This window comes from Anthonomus grandis, chromosome 2 (assembly GCF_022605725.1).
Source record: "Anthonomus grandis grandis chromosome 2, icAntGran1.3, whole genome shotgun sequence".
NCBI lineage: Eukaryota > Metazoa > Arthropoda > Insecta > Coleoptera > Curculionidae > Anthonomus > Anthonomus grandis.
The window spans coordinates 45,217,916-45,240,251 of record NC_065547.1 but is presented as its reverse complement, the minus strand read 5'-3'; the positions used below and the strand labels follow the sequence as shown (position 1 = coordinate 45,240,251).

At 30.5% G+C, this 22,336-nt stretch overlaps 1 protein-coding gene and 1 long non-coding RNA gene across 2 annotated transcripts in view; one reads left to right on the top strand and one right to left on the bottom strand.

The window, feature by feature from the left end:
• Positions 1-17,819, bottom strand: part of LOC126733478 (uncharacterized) — a 44,097-nt gene extending 26,278 nt beyond the window's left edge. Inside the window, exons 1-2 of the long non-coding RNA XR_007659724.1 lie at positions 17,698-17,819; positions 10,303-10,368 (exon numbers count right to left, since the gene is read on the bottom strand). This is a non-coding gene — a long non-coding RNA (uncharacterized LOC126733478). The remainder of the gene's footprint in view (positions 1-10,302; positions 10,369-17,697) is intronic.
• Positions 630-10,301, top strand: LOC126733472 (protein C19orf12 homolog). Its single transcript, XM_050436789.1, has 3 exons — positions 630-778; positions 838-1,041; positions 7,676-10,301. The coding sequence occupies exons 2-3, from the start codon at positions 879-881 to the stop codon at positions 7,933-7,935; spliced, it is 423 nt and encodes a 140-aa protein (XP_050292746.1). The 5' UTR covers positions 630-778; positions 838-878; the 3' UTR covers positions 7,936-10,301.
• Positions 17,820-22,336: the final 4,517 nt, after the last annotated feature.

The window sequence follows — 22,336 nt, the reverse complement described above, 5'->3', positions numbered from 1 at the left end:
TCTCGAAGACGGCCTGGAGCCACTCGTGGAAGTTCAATAATCCCTTCAGGAAGACCACCTTGTGGCAAACGTAGTAGCCAAAGTGCTGTCAAAGGTAGTGGTAAAAGTAGTGGAAAACGAAAACATAACATAAGTTTAAATATATCTTTAAATCAACGAAACGCAATTATTCATGATCCCGCGCATTAAATACATAATATGTACAAAAGTAATAAAAAATATTGTTTAGATTTTATATTAAATTTTTATTTTTAATCTGTAGTTATGTAACACCTATATTCGTTACAAGTGGTTCCAATAAAGTTTAAGCAGTTTATTATTTTAATAAGTAAATTATTTTTGCAGATCCATAAACAAACACTATGAAAAAAACCATCTGTTTTATTTTATTTGCAAATTTAAGCATGTTTAAAATACATGTAATTGCTCTCCCCTAAATATTTCAGAAAAAATATAAATATTTATCTATAAAATTTAATAATCACAAAAAATCCACGTAAATTAATGAACTATAATTTAAATCGCCCGCCACGTTAATCTAACCAATCACACGGCACTTTTATCCCGTATGCCCCTAGCGTCCTGTGTTTCAAAATATGCGACCGGATCCACTTACACTTGTCGTTTGACCGAACTGTAAACACTCCCGCTAGAGCATAATGACGCATAACAGCTGATCGCTGCTTTGTTATTGTTTGTATTATAAATTGTATTTTCATTATTTGGACTTGTTTTTCCACTAAAAAAACCCTCTTTGGAGCATACAACTCATAACCAGGTACGTAATAAACTATAACGCCACATATTTTTTATTAAAATACATTTTTCTGTATGCAGGTAAAAGCCCCATTAGAAAACACACAAAATCCTGATGCAATATGAACCCAGAAATGCGAAGAAACTTAATCGAAGTGTGTTCAACTTTGGCCGAGCAGGAAAATCTAAAAGTTACGATAACGAGTTCAGCTAAGGGGGCCTTGTATGTTGGAGCTGCTACATTTATCGGGGGCGTACTCGGTGGGCCTCTAGGGATGGCCGCAGGTTAGAATTTTATTTTTTGTGTTATAATTTAGTGAAATTTAACTTAAAGGTCGTCCAGTAGTGTGATAAAAGATGTCTTCAATATCAGCTTAAATTATTGATAGTGAAGATATTTAACCTCTGTTAAATAATAAACAAACTGAATGCGGATCTTATAATAATAATAATAAATTTGTTTTTTATTTACTCAACTTAATAATACATATAATAGGTACATAGAAAGTTTCATTTGAAATAAAAAATTACATCAGTAAATAAAAAAAGGCGGCAGATTCAGATTTCTGCATATAGCAGATTCTGCTCTTTAACACTGCGGTTAAGCATCAATATGTAGAACCCAACGCTTAAGTGTGACAATACTAAAATCTATGTAACATTTATTTGTAATCCTTTTTAACACAAATTAAACACATTTTTAAACTAAACCAAAAAGCAAAATCAATGTCGGGGCCACAAGGTTCAGAAGATTATTTACTGAAATATGTAGAGTTTAAGTCCATATTAAAAAAATATATTTGTCTAGCTATATTTTAAGAAAATGATCTTTTAAAGAATTCAGTTCTATGTTTGGGAATGTGGAGTGTCTTTCTTCAAAGATTCAAATGATGAACACCAGTACTAAAGGAATCTTGCAATAAAGGTATAGTGGGCTACAGTTTTTTAAAACTTCATCTGCAAATAGCAAAAATAAGTTGAATACATGAATTTTGTAGCTTTTGTATTCTTCTCTCATTCTCATAGTTTAAGCACCAACCATATTGCATCTGATATGCAAAGTATTTTCACAAGTCAAAAGAAAGGGTCATTGGACACTACTTTTTTTTTTGAAATAAGCATTTAAAACATAAGAAAGATAATAGACATGACAAACAGGATATTCTTATTACTATTTACAAATTCCTCAGTTATAAAAAGTTCTATTTTTTAGGAAAATTTTAATTCTTTCTTTGAAACTACTATTAAGATTTGAAACAGCTGAGTCATATAACTTTAAGAAAGATAGTTAAAGTTTTTATGACATAATAATTGATTCCATTCCTAGCTAGGAAAAGTATTAAGAATCAAAAAGTATTGGAAAAATATTAAAATTCTGGAGTTACTTTAGCATTGTCATAGGTTAGGCATGAATGAATGTGTGCATGGAAAAAATTAAGAATTCATCCTTACCTAGAGTAAGGTAAAAGTAATAGTCTTTGACCGCTTTTCTAAAGTGAAATTCAAATATTAAGGATTTTTTTTATTATTGTCTTTATATGACTGCCTTATAACGCCGTCTATACATTCTCTCTGTCAATTCAATAAATTTAAGCATGGTTGCTTTGCTACAGACACCGTTATAAATAGTTTTTTGACAGTGCGCAACCTGTCAATGCAGTTCAGATCTGTTTTGCTAGTGAAACGTTAAGGGACCTCTATACAAACATGTAAGTGTTTTGCCTGTTTTAATGTACTTTAGCAGGATATTTATTGGTTAGGTTTTTTTAAAATACTTAATATTAAATATAAATTACCTCTTTGTAACGAAGAATTATATATTTTTTCATTTATTAAGAAGGACAAACATTAACACAATATATTTAATGTGTGCTTTAATGATTGACTATTAGGACAAATACTAACGCTTTGTTAATCTTTACGATTTTTCGATATTCTTTTAATATGCACTATAGAAGTTAAATTTTAAAATTCCATTATGTAAAAAACGTAGTAGCTTACTAACCAGCTAGTATCTGACCTATCTTTTCTTTTAAAAATATTAAAAAAAACATAAAAAAAATGCTGTCAAACATTGAAACAAAAATAGGTCAACCATTAACACAATTTGGTCAAAGATGCAAAAGACTATAAAAAAAAAACAAATTTATTTTATTATTATTATATATATTTAAATTAAGATTTTCAAGGTATTTTATAACAGACAAAAGTACTAATATTATTTACTTCATCTTCAATAGTTCAAAGTTTCATATAAAGACAATAATAAAAAAATCCTTAATATTTTGAATTAAAGTGAAAAGCGGTCAAAGACTAGTACTTTTACCTTACTCTAGGTAAGGATGAATTCTTAATTTTTTCCATGCATACATTCATTCATGCCTAACCTATGACAATGCTAAAGTAACTCCAGAATTTTAATATTTTTCTAATACTTTTTGATTCTTAATACTTTTCCTAGCTAGGAATGGAATCAATTATTATGTCATAAAAACTTTAACTATCTTTCTTAAAGTTATACGACTCAGCTGTTTCAAATCTTAATAGCAGTTTCAAAGAAAGAATTAAAATTTTCCTAAAAAATAGAACTACTTTAAATTTTAATCCTTGACCTATACTAAATATAAGACGTGTTAAGTTATAAAGATGTAAGTTGGTAGGTCAAATACTAAATTAAAATACGGTCAAATATAAAAACATAAATAAAAAATGCGGTCAAACATTGAAACAAAATAGGTCAACTTTTGACGCAATTTGGTCAATCAAGCAAAAAAAGATTAGAATAACTAAAATTTATTTTATTATCATCATACTTTTTTAATGTAAATTATTTTCAGTATTTTATTACAGACCAAAGCACCTATATTTTAAATTTTATTTGCTGTCCTATACTTAAAGTAACACCTTTTAAGTGATAGACGTATAAGTTGGCAGGTCAAAAACTAAATTCAAATACAGTCAAATATTAAAACAACAATGACAACAGTTGCTGAGATTCATCAAGATCCATTTGAAGATGAAGAAAATATTCCTGAAAAAATTCAAAAGTTCCAAGCTTCTCCTAAAAACAATAGATTCTCTGAAGAAGCTATAATATCAAAAAAGCGACAGAAAACTGATTTAGACGCAATAACAACTATTGAAGATGAAGTAAATAATATTAGTAAAAAAAATACTGCCAAAAATATTTATAAAAGTCCCGAGTTGTCTTATGAGCAAGTCAACAGTGACTTTCCTACTCCTTTTAAGAGATATTTATTTTGGCCCGCTGATAAAGACACCAATAATAGTTTGAAACAAGAAAAAAGAAAGAAAGAAAGAAAAACTACCAGCTGTGATTTCTTCTGAAGATTACCATATCTATCAAAGAAAAAGAAGAGAAAGAAAAGAAAAAGTTAGAAAGGAAAGTCAACAGAGAAGAGAAGAAAATAGTTAAACAAACTAGCAAGCCTAGTAAGGATCAGAGCATAAAAAATTCAGATGTCGCCGAAAAATCATATGTTGTGGTAAAGTATGAAGAATCGGTATTCCTAGGTATTGTTTTAGAGCATAAGGTGGTGGAAGGAAAACAGGAATATTTTGAAAATGGGAATGACTAAAAGCGGAAAAAACTGGAAGTGGCCAGACAAAGATGACGTCATCTGGTATTCTGAAGAAGACGTGTTAGAGACAATTAATGAGCCACAACCTATTAATAAAAGAGGGGCTTACAGCGTGCCTGAAGTTGCAAAATATTTAAGTGTTTTGGAATGATTTATATTTTTTTTTTCAATACAGTTTAATTTTGAATTTTTTTTTAAGAATTTGAATTTTTATTTTTGGTTATAAATTTTTTTTTTTTTGATAAATAAAAGTGTTTTTTTATCAAAAAGCGTATTTATTTCCTGTGTTGGTCAAGAACTAGTGCATTAACCGGTCAAACACTAGCGCTGGTCGTTTTTATATAGGTCAATAACTAACCCATTGGACTTTTTATTCAATAATTTTTTTTTAATATTTAAAATATATTACGGTTGTCTTAAAAGTAATTGTCGTAAAAATAACTAATAAAGCTACATGGTGATAAAATTGCTAACCATTTTAATAAATCTTTCTAATTTTGGTATTACTTTAAATTTCGAGAAGTATCTTAATGGGTCAAAGACTAGTGCGTTTACCTTAGACACTCTTGTATGAAAAGACAGGGCAATGTCCCAGTATTCTGACACATTTCCTATGTAAGCCAAAGATCTTGTGGGCATGGTCAAAATGTTCCCATAGGTTTATTTCTGAGGGAAAATAACTCTGAATAAGATAAAATGATTTTGACAACTTTTTACTTCATTGATCCCAAATCAAGCACACATCAAGTTGAACACCCAGGAAACAGATACTCTTTTGGCAACTTGCAATATTTGGAAGGAAATATGCTGCTTTTTTAGGCTGAAGTTGTCAGACTAAGTTTTCCACATACTAAGATAAAGGTTATTTGCCAAATAAAGTATTTCCACATCCGATTGTGCTTTATCAATACCAAAATCTTGAAAATTTAAAAGTTCATATACAAAATGATTTATTTCCCAAAACAAACACAATTTTTTACATAATATCTTATCCTTAATTCTGCAGCATGATTGACTTAAATCTGTGTGTGCGCCTTGACTAAAAGAATAGGGAGTAGGGATGGCATATACCAAAAAAATAAAACAAAAAGAACAACATTAGTGTTATTACAGTATTAACACAGTACATGGGGATTATGGATATGTCTTAAAAGAACAAAGCCAAAGATAAGAACAATAAATTAGAAAAACAAAGAAAATATGCTCATTACAAAAGGAATCCCATTATTAAAATCTGACAGTATCCAAGCGCGACATTTCATAGCAAATCTCTTCAAAATTATCACTTCTTTTTATTACTTGCAGTTTTTATGTGATTTGGAGAGATGTTTAATATTTTTGGCAAGTTAAATGAAACGTGTCTTTGAGTTGAGGCAAATAAAGCCCTTGGAGTATTAAGCATGTTGTTCTTAAATGATCTTGTTTCTATATTGTGATGACTAATACAATGATGAAATTTTCTATTTCTAAAATTAAATCTAATTACATTTTTAACATACAATTGCCTTATATTTAGTAGATTTGTCTCCTTAAAAACTAGTGTGGATGGATACAACTTATGCTTAAATAATAAGGTTTTAACAATAAATTTTTCAGTCATAAAAAGCGGTGATAGGACAATTTTACATGCTGCACCCCACTTTAACCAATTCCATGGATTAAAGTGGACTCAACGTAGTAACAGCTTGATAAAACCTCCTCAACAGAGTATAAGAAACTACTTGTCTCATAAATTTTATAAATTAAAGCTCTCAATTTATTATTAACAAAATTAACATAATTTTTCCATGTCATGCATTAATCCAAGAATACTCCCGAATATTTTATGTTGTCTTTTCTTTTTATTTCTTGGGTGCAATGACATGTAGTATTTTGCTTGCAACCATATTATGTTTGTAAGACAATTTTGTCCCTACGCGATGGGATTCCACTAGACATACCAAAGGTAGTAAAATTAGTTTTTTAGTATTTAGAGTTAGGAGATTAGAGTCCCGAAGGTACCGACCAGGTCCGATCACTTAATAAGAGAGCAGTGCCATCTGCAAAGCATATTACTTTTCCATTTGATATATTTGCAAAAGTATTGAGATAAATAAGAAATAGGATCGGGGCTAATATAGTCCCTTGTGGTTATATTGTTTTCAATTCTTATAACTTGCATATTCGATTATCAATGTCAGATTTAAACCAACTTAGTACTTTACCTCTACTACGAATATTCTCAAGTTTTTTAAGAAATGTGGGTTGTTCCACTATGTTAAATGCCTTCGACCACAAACTGAGTTATTTCGGCCAAAGCGTCCTCAGTTCCAAGCTTCTCTCTAAACCAAACCCCTTAGGTTTAATTTTAATTATCAAACCTACATCAGTAAAACAATAAGACCACTTGAACCTCATATTAAAGAACACATTAATAGGTCACGCCATACTGCCTTTGGACATCATCAAAGTTTTACAAAACATAATTTCTCACTTAATAAAAACAGTCAAATTATTTTCATTCACAGATCCAATAACCCTAAATCCCTTGACTAGAGAGAAGACTTGATAATTTCTAGAGAGATTTAAATCGACTCTACTCATTGTTTAAATATTAGAACCAACGAAACAAATCCAAGAAGTTCAATTTTTTAATATTTTTCTAATATCATATAATTAAAAAAAAAAAAATAAATAAAACACCTCTTATTAGGAATTGTTTAGTTTTTAAATTCGTTTCTTTTTTTAAACAATCTTGAATAAATCTTGCCATTGTTACTTAATTGGCATATGAGACAAATTTACCCAATTGAAACATTTACTTGCATTTTGATTTGATTTGAACATTATTTGTGTATTTTTTATTAGATGCATAGAAGGTTTTTGGTGAATTACTTAGGATGAGAATGCTTTGTTTCAGCTTAAGATATAGTTCTTGGACTGAGAACATCGTATTGTAGTTTTATCTATTTATAAGTTAATATTGTAAATGTCCCATTTGTTTCCGCTTTGTTTTCTATACCCTTTGACAAGTTATTAGATATGGTTAATTCAAATCTAACATAATTGTAAATTATTTTTCTTAAAGGTGTCTGATAATGGCTCATGATGGCTTATTTGTAAAACCGAAAGCGCTTAGCCATTATATTTTGATTTTTACACGGAAATCCTTTCAGCTGGTTTTATTAAAAGTCATAAAAAACCTATGAAACATCCAAAAATCAGATAAAATTCTTCATATTTAATAAATATATTCTCAATAGATAGTTCTCGTAATCTTATTTTATTACCTATATAAAATTGCTCTATAAATACAACCAATTTTAATTTTTTTTAAGGTGGAGTCCTATCATCTTTAAGTGTAGCGTTTTCCTCCCAAGGCAAATTTAAATCTGTAGTACAAATAATAGCGGAAATGAGCGAGGAGCAACAAGTACGGTTAGCCACCTCCGTGCAAAATGCCATAAAAAGTGTCCGGCCTGAAGAGCTTGTCGGGTTACTCTCTTTGGTGATGACCAATGCAACTCTTAAGGAGGCTATTTTATTGGAAATTGGCTCTTTTTTGAAAAGGGAGTTGGAGATGCAGATGATTAGATAAGAAGTTATCATTGAGTATTTAGTGTTGTAATTTTTAGCTTGTGATTTAGATCATATTTTATACTGTGGACTTTATAAGTGCTGTAATTTGAGGCGTTAAGAGCAAAGGTGGCTTAAGCCCAAAATATCTATTATGGACAAACAAGCAAAATAAAATTATGAAAATGAATCTCGCAGTTATAAGAAGCGATTTTAACAGTTTGTTAATTTATTCGAATTCAGGTAAACGTTAAGATATTTTTGATACTTTTTAAACGGTTTTTTCTGAAAAATGATATTTTGAATGTTTGAAGCTCTTTTTTTACTGACTTCGAAATAAAAAGATATTTTTAAGCAAAATAATTTATTTTTGGATAAATGACAAACCATGTTTGAACAAAACCTAATTTGAAGTGTTTTTACTCATTTTCTTCCACCCTGTGATCTTCAAAAACAACCGGGGCTTCTTCCACATATGCATTGTGGACCAGTTGGCGATAAAATTATGGTTTACTGGTGGAATATAGTCAAGCAGAGATAAAAAATCTTGGTATTTCTTTTTCTTGTATGGGCTTGGGTCGGTTGAATAGAGGAACTAGTTCGGCTATTTCTTAGAAAATTTGTTCAAAAAGTCAAGTTTGTGGTCCCTCGATAAGGCAATGTAAGTACAAAGGGCAACCATTTTAAAATATCTAATCTGACCACCGCACTGATCCCTATACATGATTAACTAGTAGTGTGCAATACAAGAACCAAATTCTTCGGGACCTCGGGATCCGATACTCTCATCCCATGTGTACCTTGCCAGTTTGAAGATCATGAATCCCGAAAAAAAAGGTCCAGAGTTGTCTTTTGTAATAAGCAACTTCTGTGGAAATTATGGGTGTTGCTAATATTTTTATTAAGTCAAATGAAATTACTGTGAGATCATCATTCAATTTTACAGCTTTACAGCTTTGGTATCGGTTCTCATGCCTTGTCGAGCAGGTTCTGCTTTTTCCCTGGTGCAGCTCTTGTTCCACTTTAATTGCTTCACATCTGTCATGCCTGTCTTGATTTTAATATTGAATGCATGATATTTGCGACAACTATCGGATAGAGGAGCGTGGAACATCAAACTGAAGTCGTTTTTAAATATTTGACGAAAAACAAACATTGACACGGACTGCTGAGTTTCATTCTTATACAAATTGTACATCTTGATTAGATCTAGTTCTGGAGAAAGATACTTGACATTGTATTTTTTTTTTAAAGAATAATGGGACTCATAGCAATCATATGGCCGGTAGTTTATTAATAAAACTTTTCACAGCAGTAACTTTTTCCCATGAAGTTTTATTAACCGATATTGATTTTCCACGTTTATCATTCTGCGGTGTTACTGTAGTGCTTTTCGTTGTTAGCACCCTAGTTATGCGGCCATCTAAAACTTCCAATGATTGTTTTAAAAAAATAACACCGCGCGGTATTCTTTTGGTTTCCTATTTTCTGTGGTATAGGTACGTTCTTTGTTCTTTGACAAGTCCAAAATATAAACACTTTGTAAAGTGTGAAATCCCTAAACTATAAAAGTTTTTGAATAGAACCTCTCGCCATCTTTGCAAGAATTTTTCGTGACACTTCTCTGAACAAGAGCATTCTTTGGCTTCAAATATCTTACCAGGAACCACTTAATGTTTAATGTTATCACTGGCTCGCTGAAAGTGCTTTCTCTGTCCGCAATATAAACAAAAAAATCAAACAAAATTAAAAACTAGGAAAAGCAAACTAACTAGAGAGATCACTAACTTCACTATAGTTATCAGAAGGTCCAACTCAGAACCTGAGTCTAGGAAAGGTTCTTCCATAACTGTAATAAAAAATGTCAAGTGCAAAAGTGGCCCAAGCCGAGAACATAGAACATAACCTCAACATACAGCCTTTTATCTGATAAGAACACTGTTCCTATTTTAAAAACAAGAAAACATGAGTTACTTACCAGAACTCCTACTTTCGTCACTAGCAAACATATTATTTCTTTGCATTGTTTCAAAATAAACTTCAGTTTAATAGAGTAAAGATACACTATTAGAAGCACAACAAAGGCACGTGGTCAAATATTCGTGTCACTGATATCTTGTGGTGAATGTTAGAAATAGGCTTTGGCCGGTGTTGCACGATAAAAAATTGACTTTCGTAGGCCACTTTTGCTCTAAATGCCTCATTTGTCTCTTATAAAACATAGTCTTTTTAGAAGTAAATTTGGAAAGTTTAAAAACGATTTTCTGCTAGTTTAGCGATATTAAATGAAACATTTTTCTCAAAAAAAATTTAAAATTTGTTTTTATTATTTTAAGTTATACACTGTTAATATTTTAAGCACTTTTAAATAAAAGTTATTTGTTTGTACTTGCGTGTATTACTTGCGTAGTTCTAAAACTCCTTTTTAGGCTTGGTGCAGTCGTATCATCTTTACCTGAAACAATAAAAAATAAAACAAAATTAGAGATGAAACTTCATTTAATTAATAAAAAATAAACAAAAAAAAATGTTTCCCGCTTCCCTTTTCAGTCTCATTCTAGATTTAGTGAGGGAAGAAGTCAGAGAGAGGAGAGCCGTGGCGGGCGGTAATACTGTGTACGGAGCGGGTTAGCGAAATTAAGCATGGCAAGGAACCGCATTACACCGCGAGGAAAACGGTTTGGAAACGGTTTTCGGCAAATGAGCTGCCTCTGGAATTTAATTCCGGGACTAGGGCAGATGATGAAAATGCATAAGGGACATTGTGTTCATTAGAAATTAAGATAGTTTGAGGTTTTTCATTATTAAAAAGGTTCTTTTCGCGTTTCGGAAACATTTAGTTATTAAGTTTTTTCGGGCTTTTTTTTTCCTTTTAATAAAGGAAAATGCTGCATTACTAGTGCTGTTTATTTTTACGTAAAAAAATCACTTGTTTTATTCTTCAAATCTTCATCTTCTTCTTACTTAAAATTCTAACTCTACTACTTGGATGATATAAGAGAAAAAATTGATATACATATCCTGAAGATTAATATCAACTAGAAGAGAAGACAAACATCTTTCCAGACAATTGTCATTTCTAACATTGCATGACATCAACTGCATAACAACTTAACTGTGTGATAAACAAATTGCGTTAACTACCTGGAATCAGCCACACAGAAAAAAATGGATATAGTACGATTAAATAATTCATATATTTGATCTATATTTAATTAAATAAACTATATAAACTTTTACTTTAACGAAATTACACCATATATTTAACGTATATTTAATTCATCCAAATCAATGGTAACTTATTTTCAATTTGTTATAAAAGTATTTTTTCACAGGTGTAAGACCCTGTTTATTTTCTAAAAAATTGAAATATTTTTCTTAGTCATTAAGATGAAATTTGGAGGGATATTTACCAAACTAAAGCTAGCTCAGCGGTACCGTAAGTAACCAAATACGGTTTACACTTAGCGTTTCCCCTCGGGAATTATTTTTATGGGTTTCGATATAAGAGTCTGAGATAAATATTTGGTTTATAAAATTCATTTGAGTTTTGGTCACTAAAGAGTGAAGTTATTTAATAAAAACAATAAAGGGTGTTGCGACGTGAAACAAGCTGTGTTGGTTTGGTGTAGTGTTTTACTACAAGAAAGGGTGAGCGTTCTCACAGAGTATGCTGATTTCTATCTTATTGATTAGGCCGATATTTTAACCTTTTTAATTAAAAATGTGATTAATGAAATATTTATATATTTATATGACCGATTGTTGCTTGTCTTGCTTGTGTTGTTGTGACGATTGTTTATTGTTTTTTGTTAAGATACTGAGCTGGTCTGGGACCATTGCACAGCAGTATTTAACAAGGCTTTGTATCTGGAGAGGACCCTCGCGTTTTGGTGTCCATTGTACCCCTCAGCACAAAGTGTGTTATCGTCAGGTGGTCTAGATCGGAGATTGCTGTCTCAATCTCATGTTTTATTGATAATGTTTACGGTTGTGAGTAATGTAGCGCTAACGTTTTGGCATATTGAACGATTGTATATCATTCAATATCAGTACGTTGTCGTTACTGGGACATTTACCAATCGGATAAAAGTAATAAATTGGTGAATAATGAATTTTGGTATATAAAAGTAAAGTGGTTAAATGTTGGTGAACATGAATTAAATGGTTATAGTAAAAGTGAAATCACTGAGCAAGTTTAAAACATATTAATTCATATTTTTCATATTAATGAGTTTTGTTTAACTTCTTTTTAATTAATTAATTTTACGGGAATAGGTGTGCTCAGGTTACTTTTATTATTTCAGGTCTACAGGTCACCATCTCTACTTTGGAGTCGCCCAAGCGCCCAGTTGTTTTACAAGGTGTTTATTCTATTTTTATGATTTATTTTGATTATTTAACGTATTAAAAAATTATTTAAATGACGCTCACGGGTTTTAATTATTATAAAGGTTTAGTTCAAATACCGCACTTTACTTATTTAATTTATTACCATCGGCCTCTCTTATATTTGAATGGTATTAATATAAACACAGATGATGGATATTTTTTTTGGCTTTCTTGTCTTAAATAGTTAGTTCCTTTAGAACCGTTTTCAATAGAAGATAAAACAATCTGCGTATTTTATTTCGTACCCATCCCATTATATTTTTTAATATTTTCTTTTTCAAAAATTAGGTATTAATTTTCAGTTTCGTGTTTGTGACCCAATATCTTCAATATTGCGGAGGGTTGTTGGGTAAGGTCAGAAATAAAACAGAAACCTGTTTACCTAAATGTCGACGTTTCGACTTATATTAAGTCATCTTCAGGACACTGAAATGGATTCAAGTAATTACAGAGATAAAACAAAGTAATTTCAAGTACATAAAAAACACTATTAAAATAAATGTTCTTTAAGTAACAAAAATTAAACAAAAAAAAACAAAAACCACAATGCAGTTAAAATTACATTCAGGTACAATCCGTTAAAAATTTTTTTTATAAAAAAACAGTATAAAATTAATTTTATTTATTTATTTTTTTTATATACATTACACCTCTTACCTAAGTCTAGGTTTCTTAAGTTATAATTAAAACACATTTATAATAGAAGCGTAGAATTATTTTTAACATGGGTTAAATTGTAACATGGGTTAAAACGTAACAACATGGGATTTTTGGAAAATATAAAACGTAATCATGGAATACAAACCTATGAATACTTGAAGAAATGGGCGAACATCAGCAGACAACTTGCGAATTACAGAAATCACAAGTGTTTTCTTTTACAATGTAGAACCAACCAGGTACTTCCATTACATCTTAGTAGATCAATTAATTGTTTGCAATATTTACTAGTAGAGGAGACTCCATTTAAAAACAAATGTTTTAATCTGTTTAGAGACTTTCAAAAAAAATTGCTTAATTTAGAGATTGCGTACACACACTGGAAAGTTTCCCTACTAGAAAATGATTTAAAATTTATTAAACAAATTGTTAAAAATACTTTACCGAATAACATAATTTTGTCTTATGAGCAATCGCATTTTTCGTACTATAATTGTCATTTTAAAAAACAGAAACAAAAGCAAAAAAAGAAATTACAAAGTCTTATTTTGGAGCAGACTGGAATTGACAGTATAACAACAAACAAAAAATGGTTTAAAAATTTAACAAAGTACACCTTTCCAAAAAATGTAGAAGTAACTTTAGCTTTAGGCAATAAATTTAATCTACCTTATGATAATCATAACTTTCCTCTTGAGCAAATTATAATCGATATAGAGTATGCCATTGGCCTTTCAAATAATGATGAGTTAAAAATACAAAAAAGAAACCAATCTATTAACATAATTACTAATTTTATAAACTCATCTATTCTGCATAAATTAAATAAATCTGAAAAAACCCTCCTAAAATACAGTAACGAAACGAAAGAATTCTTAAAAAAACATAATAATATCTTAATAACTAGGGCTGATAAAGGCAATGTCACCGTCGCGTTAGATAAGGAAGAATATCTACAAAAATCAAACCTTCTTCTTTCAAATACAGATACCTATCAAATTTTAAACAAAGACCCCACTACGTCTATCCAGAACAAACTTAATAAACTATTAGAAAACTTGTGTAAATCAAACTTTTTTTCAAAAGATCAAATAAAAAAACTAAAATGCAATAACGGGGTGTCTCCAAGAATGTATTTTTTACCAAAAATACACAAAGAAAATACTCCTCTAAGACCAATTGTAAGTTTTGTAGGTTCTCCAATATCTAATCTCAGTAAATATTTAGCAAATTTACTTAACTTAGCAATTGAAAAAGATCAATTCTACACAAAAGACTCCTTTGAAGTAGTCACGCAATTGCAAAATTTTAAAATTACAAATAACTTTATTCTAATATCATTAGATGTAATATCTTTATTTACCAACATACCAACTGATTTAATTAAAAATATAGTCCAAAATAAATGGCACCTTATCAGAGACCACTGTAACATCCCTTTAGAAGAATTTTTAAGTCTTTTAGAGTTTGTATTTGAAAATAGTTATTTCACTTTCAATAATATATATTACAAAGAAATCTATGGTCTTGGAGTGGGTAATCTATATGTTCTGATCCGATTATGTCAGAATTACAGAAATATTGTATGGGGAAAATAAAATTTCGGTTACCATTTTTTAAAAGATTCGTTGACGACATTGCCACGTGTATTCCAAAAACTGAAATAGAAAACATAAAAAGTACATTTAACAGTTTCCACCCTAAATTACAGTTCACTATAGAGTGTGAAACAAATAACAAACTTCCATTTCTAGACATTCTATTAATCAGAACAGAAGATAATACAATCATCACTGATTGGTATCACAAACCCACTTTCTCTGAGAGATTTCTTAACTACCAATCAAATCACTCATTTAAACAAAAATTAAACATAATTAGCAACCTAAAATCCCGCGCAATAGCCTTATCTCACTCCAGTTTTGATAAAAAAAACGTTAACAAAATTAAAGATATTTTACTAAAAAACAATTTTCCTCATAAACTATTAAACAAAATCCTAAACAACAACCCTACACCTATTAAAGTCAAAGAAAACCAAAACCATAAATTTGCAAAAATTCCTTATGTCAAAGGTTTGTCTGAAAGGCTATCAGGAGTTGTTTCTGATGATGAAGTCAGAATAGCGTTCAAAAATGAAAATACCATCAACAAATACTTCTCAAAACTCAAAGATAAAACACCAAATGAGTTACAAAGTGGCGTGGTTTATAAAATACCCTGTTCTGATTGTCAAGGTCTGTATGTGGGTCAAACGGGCAGGTACTTAAAAACCAGAATTAGCGAACACGAAAGAAGCGTAAAACCAACGAACTACGCAGCATCTGGGAAGACTGTTCTAGCAGAACACTCCTTCAATTAACAACACCAATTTGATTTTAACAGCACTCGGATCATTGGCAGAGAATCAAATTATAAAAAAAGAATTTTACTAGAAATGGTTAATATAAAAAAGTATAAAGAAAGCATTAATAAAAAACAAGACACCGATGATCTAAATGCAAGTTACTATAATTTAATTAATTTACTACCAAAAAGATAAAACTAAAACATAAAATTTATTTTTGTCAAAGAGTGTATGTCCCAAATTTAGATCACACAGTGTATTAACAAATTAAGTTTCTGGTTTTGAACGTATAGATACATACATCTTCCTTATCCTTAACTTAGTACCAATCCTTAACTTATCAACATAACATTGAATCATAAAAATTAAATAAATAAACGCTCGGAAGAATAAAAACAGTTTCTTGGCTTATTGTTGATTCTAGTTTGCCCACAATAACACCTACAATTTAACCCATGTTAAAAATAATTCTACGCCCCTATTATAAATGTGTTTTAATTATAACTTAAGAAACCTAGACTTCGGTAAGAGGTGTAATGTATATAAAAAATAAATAAATAACTAAAATTAATTTTATACTGTTTTTTATAAAAATTTTTTTTAACGGATTGTACCTGAATGTAATTTTAACTGCGTCGTGGTTTTTGTTTTTTGTTGTTTTAATTTTTGTAACTTAAAGAACATTTATTTTAATAATAGTGTTTTTTATGTACTTGAAATTACTTTGTTTTATCTCTGTAATTACTTGAATCTATTTCAGTGTCCTAAGGATGACTTAATATAAGCCAAAACGTCGACATTTAGGTAAACAGGTTTTTGTTTTATTTCTGACCCCACCCAACAACCCTCCGCAATATTAGGTATTAATATGGACTAGGCATTTGGCAATCGTATTTTTCTCAAAAGTACCCTATTTTTATAAGGCAAAAATAAATAATAAACTATGAAATTTTATAATCATGAAAAAGTCTCGTCCTTTATATGTTAAGCTGGAGCTACAAAAGAACTTTATATTATAGCCAATGCTTTTAACACAGGACACCTAATATCTGCCACAAGGTACAAAAATGCCAGTCACCTTTTGCTCATATTATTATATGAATGTTTACGGAAACTGTCTGACGTTGCATTTTATGAACACACCGCAGCACACAGGCCTTGCTACATTAAAAATAACACATTTCTCTGAAGTCATATGTATATGCTTTATAGACTTATGTATATTGTTTTATACTGCTTAAGCGAAAAATGAACCCATTAGGGGTCGTTGACGTATTTATTCGTTCCACGAATATCGAACATATTCAACTAAAACAACTCTTTGAACGCAACAAATATTGCAACCAAAATAAAATAAAACACTCCGTATGACCGTTTATAGCTTTTCTATAGGTTTCCTGCTTTTAGGATTTCATAAAATCGACATTTCCAGTCAACAAATACACACACAACACCTCTTCATCAGGCAATAAACATGATATTTAGCCAAAGCATTACGTTGGAAACCATATCCAAAATCTGCAGGACAAGTTTTAATACCCGGGCAACATACCCATGGAAAGTTTCGAGTTTACGTGCAATCGGGAACTGCTAATGCGAATTTCGCAACTTAATAGAAGCCACTTGAAATTTTACGATCGTTGGCGCTGAATTGCACTCAGCTTTAAAAGCGCGAAACATCAGAACTTCTTATTTTAAAAACTTGAATATCGCGATCGATCGCTGTTTAATTTCGACGCTGAATTGGCCGTACTTTGTTGCTTAATTGCGTTTTATTGAGTCTGACGTAATTTTCCTTTTTCGGCTATTAAAAGAGGTAATACATTTTATATGGTTTTGTTTTTTTGCGTGATTTTTATTTGATCGTTAAAGTTCACTGAAAGCTTTATTTTTATGTTGCTTTTATTTTGGTCGTGCCCTTGCTATTGTGGGTAAAGTTGTTACGGTTGTTTTTTCACATCGATCATCATTCATTTAGTGGTCAATATTATAATGCATTTAATTAGTCAAAATTTATATATAATATTATTATATCCAATTAAATTACAACTAGAAAACCATTTATTAAATTTAACCATTTTTTCTGTATAAATAAAGTACAAAGAGAATGTACTTTTTAATACAAACGAGTGATTTGAAATTAATAATAAATGCTTTCTATGAATATTGAATTAATTCTTAATTTGGTACACACGGAACTTGTCGCACTGTTACCATTTTATGTCTTCATTGTTGAATGTCCACAATTGTTGAATTCACTCAGTATTGTTTAGCTATTTGTCCTCATCCATTCTGTGAATAATTTAGGGAATCAATTGCTGAATTATGCTTTTCTTTATTTTCATGCCTTATTCCTTATTAAGGGAAAAAAACTTTGGTACTTACCTTATGATTGGAAGTGTACCAGGAAATATAAAACTAATTCTATTAATTTATTTCCCATATTTTATTAAGAGAAAATAAATACAATAAATAATAATTATAGATTTTTCAAAAGTAAACATGTCACTTTCTTTCAGGTTATGTTTGACATTAAAACTTTGGACATGGACGTTTCAGTCAGGATAGCTGCATGTATTGACAACAAATTTAAGATTCTATTTCACTAGTGATGTTTCATCGATAACGCTTTCCTATTAAATTAAGTGATGTGTATAGTAAATCATTTGATTTTTTCATATTTACTGAGTTTGATTAGGGTAATGATGGTTATGCAAGGTTGCGCTAGCTTCAGTATGAGCAGAGGCTAATGTAAAGTCCAGTTCAAAGATCTATTAAAATCTTTGATGTGTCGCTTTAACTAGTCCATGCGCCTATGTCGTATTTATCGTCGCATGATATACATGTTTAAATGGCAAAATTTTAAATATACGTAAAATCCCATGTTTTACACAATTTTTTATTTCTCTTTCGAACATGTCCATTTTTAGAAAGAGAATAATATCAAAAAATTGACCGCGGACTAAAATCCAAGCATCTTACAAAATATTTTAAACACTTCCAGCACGAGTATTACTTTGTATTAAACAAAGATAAAACACCTGCGTTCTGGGGATTCCTACTTTAGGCTGTGCAAGTGATTATGTATCTCTCTCTATCCCACTGATTTTGAGAATTGCGAGGATAAATTTTTGGGTTGTTTTTGTATTACTTTCGTCTTATTCTGATATTATTCTGATAATCTTGAATCTTACAAAACTAAACTTTAACTTATTTTCTTTCTATTTTTACTGATACGACTTTTACTTTCCTTCTATGAATCACATTAATAGATACAACCATCTATAAAAATCAAAATATAGATGACTCCCTGAGGGTTTGTAGTTAGCAAGGGTTTATATAGTAAAAATAAACAACTCTATTTATTATTCTATTATAAACACAGAAAATTCACAATAATTCGGTTTTGAGAACAATGAACCAGATAAATAAGGATGTGATACATGATCCACGTATTAAATAAGAAGGAAGCTATATCGCTTAGGGTTGAGCAAAATTTTACTACCTGTGAATCATAGAGAAATGAATATTAAATACTTTTAATTACTCTATGCTGTGAATCATTCACTGTGAATAAAAGATCACATTCACGACTTGATGACAACTTAAAAATAAACTGTGAAATGTCAAAATGTGAATAAGAAAGGCGCGTTCACACTGAGACACACGAATGCGTGTCGAAATTATCCGAAAGTAAGAACCTATTTAACATTCAATCGCGCGCCCAATCTCGCATCAGCGATTGGCTGTCGTTAAACAGACTATCCGACTCCCATCGTCTATCCGTCTCTCTCGTTTGTGGGGAAAAACGAGAAAAAAATTATTTTTTATAAATTATTTTTATTGTACATGTATTATATTTTATATTGTCATGCTTATTTAGTTTTTTCTACTGGATTTTTGTTATGATAGAATATTTTAATTTGTTTTTTTCTGAAGAAGGTCGAATATTAAAATATGTTTGTTTTTATTATTATTTTAAACTTTTAAAGATACCTAACTATTTCTTGTTAGGACATCGTGATATTAACTAATAATGTGACAACAATGAATCATTTCAGTTGTTATTGTCAATGATATTCTCTCCAATTTTTATTTACTTTTAGTCCTCTTAATATTATAATATAATTCAAATTCACGAGCTCAAGCCTAAATTATCGCCTGTTGCAACGATATACCCAAGCGTGTCGTTTACAAATCGCCAAAAACTAGGCAATCCGCTATACTCACAATTGAGCACCGTCAACTCCATTACCGTTATTTAATATATTCTTGGTTGGCAACACTGAAAATGTTCAGAGTGACCAACATCAGAAGGACAAAACCATTATAAATGGCGGCCACCAGGCAGTGGTCATTTTTGGGTACCGTGGCCATATGCATTAGCAGTCCAGGTATATTTATTAAGTTCGTGTCGTAAACGGACTAATAAAGAAAGTATAAGATCAGGGGCAGATCTAGAAAATATTTTTGAGAAGGATCCACTCAGAAAGGACCATTTTGTACTGCGGAGCACAACTTTTAGTGCACGTTAAATAAAAAGATAAGAGATGACCAGTTCATTAGACTTGACAATTTTTCCATCGCAGTGGAAACTCAGTTTTATTTTTTATTTGTGTTTGTGGATTTGTCTTGGTATTATACCTAAAGACCTTAAAATATTTCGACCCTGGGAAATTAGGCAGGAAAATTTGGCAAATGAAGAGGAAAGTGTTAATGCGGGCTTATGGAGACCGTGGGTGCACAAGAAAGACAACAACATTTGTAATGAAAACGATAAGACTGACTGAAGTACAGACGCCAAACAAATTTGTTTAAATGTCTATAACAATCTAAGGTATGATCCTCAGTTCGCAAATAATTGTAGTGCTTTGCAAAAAACAGCGTTTTTAACAGGAGTTCCCTATAGTCCAATATGCTATTTTGTAAGAAAAGGGATTAAAGATAGAAAAAAAAGATGAAGGACAATCAAAGGGACTTGACAATTTTTCCATCCCAGTGGAAACTTAGTTTTATTACGCCTATATTTAAATGTGGTGCTGCTAATTAAATGATCAATTACAGGAACGTGTGCGCACAGTCGGCAATTCCAAAACTTCTGAACAGTCTTATTTATGACCAAATTAATTTTTATTGCAAAGAACTTCTGTGACTTAAGTGACCAGAATGGCTTCAATCGTGGCAAGTCGGCTATTACAAACTTGTTGTTGTATCAGGGTGCCCTGTTGAATGCTTTGGAGAGGAGTGGACAAGTGGATGTAATATATACAGACTTTTCCAAGGCATTTGACATTGTCAATCATTGCTTATTACTAGAAAAATTTAGTTTGCGAGTTTTCTTTTTGACAGATTTCATCAGGTACAAATTGGTGATGCTAGGTCTCACCTTATCAGTGTGACCTCTGGGGTTCGACAGGGTGGTCATTGTTCTCCTCTGTTGTTTAATATTTTCATTAATGATATTTTGGTTTGCTTTGAAAATAGTAATTTTTTGTTGTTTGCTGACGATTTAAAGTTTTATAGGGTGATCAGTTTAAATGGTCTGAATAAATTCCATACTATTGGTAATGTTAATCTTAGAAACACTGAAGCAGTAAAAGACCTTGGTATCTTTTTTGATGAACAATTCAATTTTAATACCTATGTGAATACTATTATAACTAAAGCATCTAAGGTCCTTGGTTTTGTCCTGAGCAATTGTAAAGACCTGTCGGTTAAAACTTACAAAAGGTTTCACATATCACTTGTTGTCTCTTTGTTGGGGTATGGATCACTACTTTGGTCTCCTCTTTACATGAATAATTGTATGGCACTGGAGAGAGTTCAAAATAAATTTTTACGATTATGCCTTTATAAACTTCACCTTCCAGTTCCTAATGATCATTGTTATGATGAAGAGCACCAGTGTTATGTAAAGAACGATTTAATGTTTATTTATAAACTTTTGAATGGCCTTGTGATTTGTCCCGAACTTCATTTAATATTCCACTTCGTAATCTGAGGGTAAATCGATTGTTTTCTTTGCCTCATCATCGTACCAACTATGATATGCACTCGCCTGTCGAAAGAACCTGGAGGCTAGTAAACTCTACTGGAATTGAAGTTTTGGGAATTTCCCTATTCATTTTAGGAGTCTTATTAAGAATTTGTAGGATTTTGTTTTTTGAAATTGAAGTACATTTGATCTTTGTCATTGATAATAATATATTTTGTTGTACATTGTCAATTGTTCAGATTCTGAGAGATTATTAATAGTATTTGTAAAATAGTTTAATTATCCTCGTTATTAAAATCAAGTTTAATAATTATTGTTAATTAATATTTAATGGTTAGGTAGTCTAGCTTTTATTTCTTTTTCAAAAATATGTATATTTTTTATAATAGGGTTGATCCCGTGTATTGATTGATTAAATAAATAAATATTCGCTAATATCGAAAGCGGTCAATACCCGAAATTTTAAACGAAAAATATGGAACTTGATGTTAGAGAAGAAAGACAGATCGTTGTAATTATCAGACGAATGATATTTAGAAATAATTGTCAATGAGACCAATTGAATTATCACCCATACAATATCGTAGATTAAAACGATATGATCTTTTAACAATTGACGAAAAGGATAAACTGGTTAATGAAGGTTATTTAGGATACTAATAAGGCTTAATTTTCTATAATGCAGCAAGTGAAATATAGGCTCATACACCTCATTTACAAATAGCTACAAACACAAAAAAATCATGACGTGCTTTAAAGAAAAAAGCAAAAGGCAAAAGTCCTAGGTCCTCTAGTAGCACAATGTTTTTTCTTTATCAAAATTGGACTAGTTATTATAACGTAATTAATTAACGACAAATAAACGAGATAAGCGGCTGAATTTCAAAAACAAAGATCTGAATTTTTCTTTTAAAGCTTTACCAAGCAACACATTATATATTATTAACGTTAAATATAGTATATTTGTTCAACGATTTTTTAGTATATTTTTGGTTTTGACATTACCGTATATGGTATATTTATTAAACT